This window comes from Elephantulus edwardii, unplaced genomic scaffold (genome assembly GCF_000299155.1).
Source record: "Elephantulus edwardii isolate Elephantulus edwardi_28Jun2011 unplaced genomic scaffold, EleEdw1.0 scaffold00032, whole genome shotgun sequence".
Taxonomy (NCBI): Eukaryota; Metazoa; Chordata; class Mammalia; order Macroscelidea; family Macroscelididae; genus Elephantulus; species Elephantulus edwardii.
The window spans coordinates 12,688,670-12,694,556 of NW_006399782.1; the positions used below are offsets into that span (position 1 = coordinate 12,688,670).

General features: G+C 42.1%; 1 protein-coding gene across 1 annotated transcript in view; it reads right to left on the reverse strand.

Moving 5' to 3' along the window:
* The window catches only part of POGLUT1 (protein O-glucosyltransferase 1), a 48,081-nt gene extending 45,185 nt beyond the window's left edge, over positions 1 to 2,896 (reverse strand). The window contains exons 1-3 of the mRNA XM_006884260.1: positions 2,744 to 2,896; positions 1,928 to 2,018; positions 901 to 1,044 (exon numbers count right to left, since the gene is read on the reverse strand). Of these exons, the coding sequence (XP_006884322.1) occupies positions 901 to 1,044; positions 1,928 to 2,018; positions 2,744 to 2,828 (320 nt within the window). The 5' untranslated portion in view covers positions 2,829 to 2,896. The remainder of the gene's footprint in view (positions 1 to 900; positions 1,045 to 1,927; positions 2,019 to 2,743) is intronic.
* Positions 2,897 to 5,887: the final 2,991 nt, after the last annotated feature.

Consider the following 5,887-nt stretch of genomic DNA (forward strand, 5'->3'; position numbering starts at 1 on the left):
TTCTGTAAAGATCTACAGCCTTGAAAACCCTATGAAGCAGTTTTACTCTGTCCAAGAGGGTCACTATGAATTGGACAGCTACACACATTTTAGGCTCAATTTTTTTAAAGATTTTGTTAAAAAAAATAATAAATAAAAGGTTTATCACTTATTGGATGTAATACTAAGTAAATTGAAATTCTAGGCTCAGCTTGTGGCCTTCCTTGCTCCCCTGTTCCTTGGCCCTTTGCCCACTGACTTCCATCTCACATCTCACACCTTTAGTTCTGGTTAGCAGTGCCTGTGCAAGCTATAGCCTCAGTTCTTCCTCTAACCTCTACGCTACCTCTCCTAGAATATTATCTACAACAACACTACGACCATAATAGGCATTCAACAAATACCTATGCTTCACCTCCTCCTTCAGCTCAGCTCACTCCTGCTAGGTCTCATCAGCCTGCGCTCTTCAGCAACTGCATCTGGGGAAGGAATAAAAGGGGCAGAGCCAAGGCCAACGCAACCAGAGTGATAATGTACCCAAACCTCTCTCAGAGAGAGCAGGCATTCCCTCAGCTGCATGGTATGATTTTGCTAAAGACAAGCCCAAGGAAGTATCTTACAACCACTCCCTCACAGAGCACAGGTTCTCTTCACCAGGTCAGTGAACAATGCTCAAAGTCTTTACCCTAGGAAAAGAGAATATTAAAGGAGAAAAGAAGATAGAAGTTCACAAGAAAAATTGCCAGGCAAGAAGAGCTTATCATTTTGCAGCTTCTCTGAAATATGAGCAGGGATTCAATGCTGTATTATGTTCCCTCCCTTATTCAGAATTTAGTTCTCATAAATGATTTCTCTTCAAAACAGTATCAAGCAAGCTAATACATATTAAAGTTAGAAGACATTAAGCCTCACTCCTCTTACCTTGATGGAAACATGCAGTCATTTTCTCGGTATAATCTGTTCTTAATGATCTGATAGTGGGTCCCGAGCTTGCGTCTGACCACCTCTGTCATCATCTTCTTGGAGATGCCCCCTCGGAAAGGAGTCAGATCCTGTTCTATGACACTGAAAAAGAATGAAAATTATCACTGAAACCAAGCCAAGAAAATGTGAGATCATTCCATGTTATTTCTTGTCTGTGTATTTCAGTTTAGTGTTAGATAACACAGTAAGTGGAGGGAAAGACTAGAAAGCAGGATTGAGCAACTCTTCCCCAGAAGCATCACAGGTAATCTAAAACATCCACAAAAATGAAGTCACAAAAAGTTAAAAAAAGAAAGTCAATCGCTCCTTTACCTATTCCACCTGGATCATCCCTTCTTGATCCATACTCCTACTACTCCATGTTGCTCATGCCACCCCCATGGTCACCAAGTCACTGCAGTCTCCACTGACCCCCCCTTTCCTGAGTCTCACAAAGGGACAGTTTGTGCCATATAGTCTAAAATGATGTGACTCCCTTTCTCTGGTCAGCTTGACCCACATCCATGTCCCTGTGCTCTATATGCCTAGCAGCAATAATCAGAACATAATTCTCATATATCTTTTAAAGCTCAGCACATGGTTGGTGGCCAGTGGGATAATTAGTGGGAGATTTGGGGCTAGAACCCAAGCCTGTTGACAGCATGTAAAGACAGCTTTCAACCATTCTATAATCTAATTTACATAGCTTCAAAATAACTAACAGGAAATCGACGGTATTCATAAATATGTTTATTCAGCAAAATTTAGTATTTACTAAGGGCCGGCACTGGTAATAAAACAAAAAAGTAATAGACCCTGACTTCAAGAAGCTTCCAGGCCAGTGGGGAAAACAGTCATGTATATAAATTTTTCTGTTCTTAAAATATTCTTGGTCTCTTGCCATTATAATGCTTCTCCTGGACCTTAGTATACTTTCTCCTGACAAGAACTAAATTCCCCAAAGGCAATCAAGGGAAAAACTTACCCATGGTAGCAGCTGCAGTTTTGACTTGAACATGGTTCATATTTTTCCAAAGACCTGTTAATCTGGTCAATGAATACTTTCCATTTTGAAACTGCAAAAAATGAAGCAAATAAGAATTTTAAAAAATACCCATAAACATTCCTATTTGATGACAGATGACTTACAGATACCGCCAAAGGTAAAACATTAGATACCACTTCCTAACTCTCCAGCATTTATGTTCAATTGGCTCCTCAGCTTAAGTTGTCAACAGTCCAAGACATCGGAAAATTCCCAAGCTGAATGAATGCCTGGCACTGAGACTGTTGTTATGAGCTGAAACTGACTCATAGCTGACCCTCCAATGGGTTTACAAAGGCTGTAAATCTCATGAGAGGTCCATCTTTCCACGATGAGGTCTGCTGGTGGATTCGAACTGGGCTGGCAGAGCAACCCCTTAGCCATTAGGCCACCAAGAAGACGGTGACACTGATTTTTTCACCTATTAATCAAACAAGACTTACAGAGCGGATCAATTAACGAACAGACAATCCATTCCGAGTATTAGGGAGTCCAAGAATTGCCCTGCACAGCATACCCACTGTGGTTTCCGAATTAATTCCCTCTCCTCCCCAACCTCTACTCCAAAACTGGAGAACAGGTTAGTCTCCAGACTCCAGAACAGGAGAAACAAGCTAGCCACCCAGACGCCCTCACTCTCTGCCCAGCTCCGCACGCCCGCGCCCACAGCATCCCGCTGGGCGCCCGCTGCAATCGGAAGCGAGAGCGTCTCCAGATGCCAATCACACCCACAAGCCCCTGCCCAGAGATCCCCACCTGACTCCTTCTGGCGGCCCAGCGCTGGGGACAAGAAGAACAAAAGCAGCCACACGGCGACCGGTGAGCGCGTCCACAGCTCCATGCCTTGCGGCTCCGCGGCGGATTCTCGCGCCGGCGCCGGCACCAGCGGAAGCGCGGCCCCGCACAAAGATGGCCAAGAAAGCCGCGCAAGCGGGCAGCCGGGAGCCCCGCACAAAGATGGCCACGCGGCGCGCTCCTTCCTCCTCCCCGCCTTCCGGCTGCGTCAGGGTCTCCCCGCGAAGGGAGCGCGAAAGAGCTCGGCCGCAGAACTGGTTAGTTGAGAGAGTCAGCCGCGCTCCATGCAGGCAGGGCATGTCCTTGTTATGGTTTGAGCCAAACTGCAAAATAAGTCGCCTCATGTCAAACGTGTACGTTTAAGGGGATCGTCTCCTTATCTTCTCCAGCATCTCTGGAGAAAGACGATTAATAATAGCAATTGCTGTCCAACACAGAAAACAAAGGCCAGAATTCTCCACCAGGCCAATAGGCAGTATCGTGATAGATGGAGAAAGGATTGAGATTCTGAATTTTTTCCCGCCATCTTGCTTTGATCCACAATCCACCCACTTGGCACCAAAAGTCGGCAGATCAAAAGACAAAGTTGCATTGAGAACATCCAAGGTCAAGGATTTCTCTGCAGTGTCAAAGAGCAACTGTATCAATTTAGAGATTAAGGTGCACCTGATCCAGGTCATGATCTCCTTAATTGCTTGCTATGTATGCATCAGAGAGCTGGACAATGAATGACAGGATAAGAACTGATGCATTTGAGTTGTGATGCTGGAGAAGAATATTATGCATAGCATGGACTGCCAAGAGAACAAATAAGTCTCTTCTGAAGAGGGTGAAACCATCCTGGAGGTAAGGATTTTGAAGCACCGTCTCACATACTTAGGGCATGTCATCCGGAGGGGTCAGTCCTTGGAGAAAGATATCATACTTAGAAGGGTGAAAGGCCAGCACAGGAGAGAAAGACCCTGGATGAGATGGATTGACACTGTAACTGTGGCAATGGGATCAGGTGTGTCAGAGACAGTAAGGTTGGCTCAAGATAGGGGCAGGGTTCAGAGCCATTGTTTACAGGGTCACTATGAGTTGTAGTCAACTCAATGGAACATAACAATATGTCAACACCCTACTGTTAAATTCATTTCGACAAAGTGGAACTGCCTCCTAGGGTTTCTAAGGCTATAAATCATGTATTCTAACTACTAACTTTTTGAGTAATAGCCCAATGCTTAATCCACTTTGTAATGAGGACTTTTTGAATATTTAAAAGACCTTATTTCTAGTAACCATAAAAACATTTCCATAATTTTATGGTTAGTGGCACAGCCATGTCTTCAGATGGAGAGCCAAGACTTGAGCATTTTTTTCCACATCAAACTACTCATTAGCATAGATTGTTTGAAAGAGCACAGGTCTTCCTGAATAAGAATTTATAACAGTTGTAATGACTTCCTCTTCTTGTTAGGTGCCATCAAGTTGGTTCCAGTTCATTAGCGTCCCCATGTATAACAACACAAATAAAATTATGCTGTCTTATGCCATCTTCAAAATTGCCTCCTTTTTTGAGCCCATTGTGGTAGCTCCTGGATCAATCCAGGATTTTCGTCTTATTTGTTGACCCTTTACTTTGCCAAGCATGGTGTCCTTCAACTAATAATATGTCCCAAGTATGTAAAATAAAGTCTCACCATCCTCATATATAAAAAGCATTCTAGCTGTAGTTTTTCAGAAACAGATTTGTGCATTTTCTAGAAGTCCATAATATAGTTAATATACTTTGTCAGCATCATAATTGAAAGATATCAATTCTTCTTCAATCTTCCTTATTCACTGTCCAGCTTTCAAGTGCAGATGAAATGATCAAAAATGCTATGGCTTGAATCAGGTGAACTTTAGTTCTGAAAGTCACATCTTTGCCTTTTAACACTCTAAAGAGATCTTTTGCAATCTACCAAATCACCCAATACTATCACATTGATTCCAATTAGTAATTCCTTGACGAAGATTTTATGTAATGTAATCATCACTGATGGGCTTTGCTCCAAGACACCTGCTGGTTTAAAAGGAGTTTTACTGGTAATGTGGCCTTGCATCGAGTGTGTGAGGAAGTCTAACTGAAATGGCTTGCTTTTTGCTTGTCTCCATCATTCATACATCTAGCCCCTGATCTCTTTGGTTGGTTGGGCCAACCGCCTCTCTTTTATGCTGACGTTGCATTTATCAGTCTCTGCATTACTTGCCATAGACTTGGAACTTGCCATGAACCTAGGATGTGGAAGCAGAGGGATGAGGATGTGCAGGGGAGAGGGAGGGATTAATTATGGGGTTGTACAGTTTGATTGGGGGCGGGGGTGAGGGAAACGGAAAGAATCTGATTTTTAAAATAATGTATTCAAATTTTGTAAATAAACTAGTATAAATTTTTAAATAAAAGGAATATATAATTAGGCATTATATGTATGACAACAGCCCAGAATAAGAGGTGCATTGTGAAGAGGACTGGGGCAGGCAGGTAATTGTGAAACAATGAATGAATATCTAAAAAAAAACAAAAAAAAAGTGAACTGGGAGAGGGCAAAAAGAGGGAGAGCATAAAAATGTGCAACGATGAATGAATACAAATCTAACTTTTCTGTAGAATGCAATTAAAACCATAATTAAAATTAAAAATTTTGTTAAAAAATTAAAAAAACAGATTACATGAATCATAAAGACATGTTGTAATACTTTTTTAAAAAAGGAATGTGAGTTATTTCCTTCAGATAAATCTTTCTTTACATGTGTTTAAGATAGGTTTAGAAGCAGGAGTGGCATCCACTACTAAACTAATATGCCTCTGGAAACTCTATGAACTTTGATAAATGACAGTAGTTATAGAAAGACTTCAGGGCTTTTGTTTATAGGGTCGCTATGAGTCATGCTCAACTTGACGGCAATCAACAACACTCCCTATATGTATTATAGGGAGCGGTTGTGGGCTAGAGGATAAGGAGTTACACTGTCAACCCAAAGGCATGCAGTTTGAAACCACCAGAAAAGCTCTTGGGAGAAAGATGAGCAATCTTTTCATCTCTTCTTGTGCATTTTACAGTCTCTGAAAATCCATTAGAG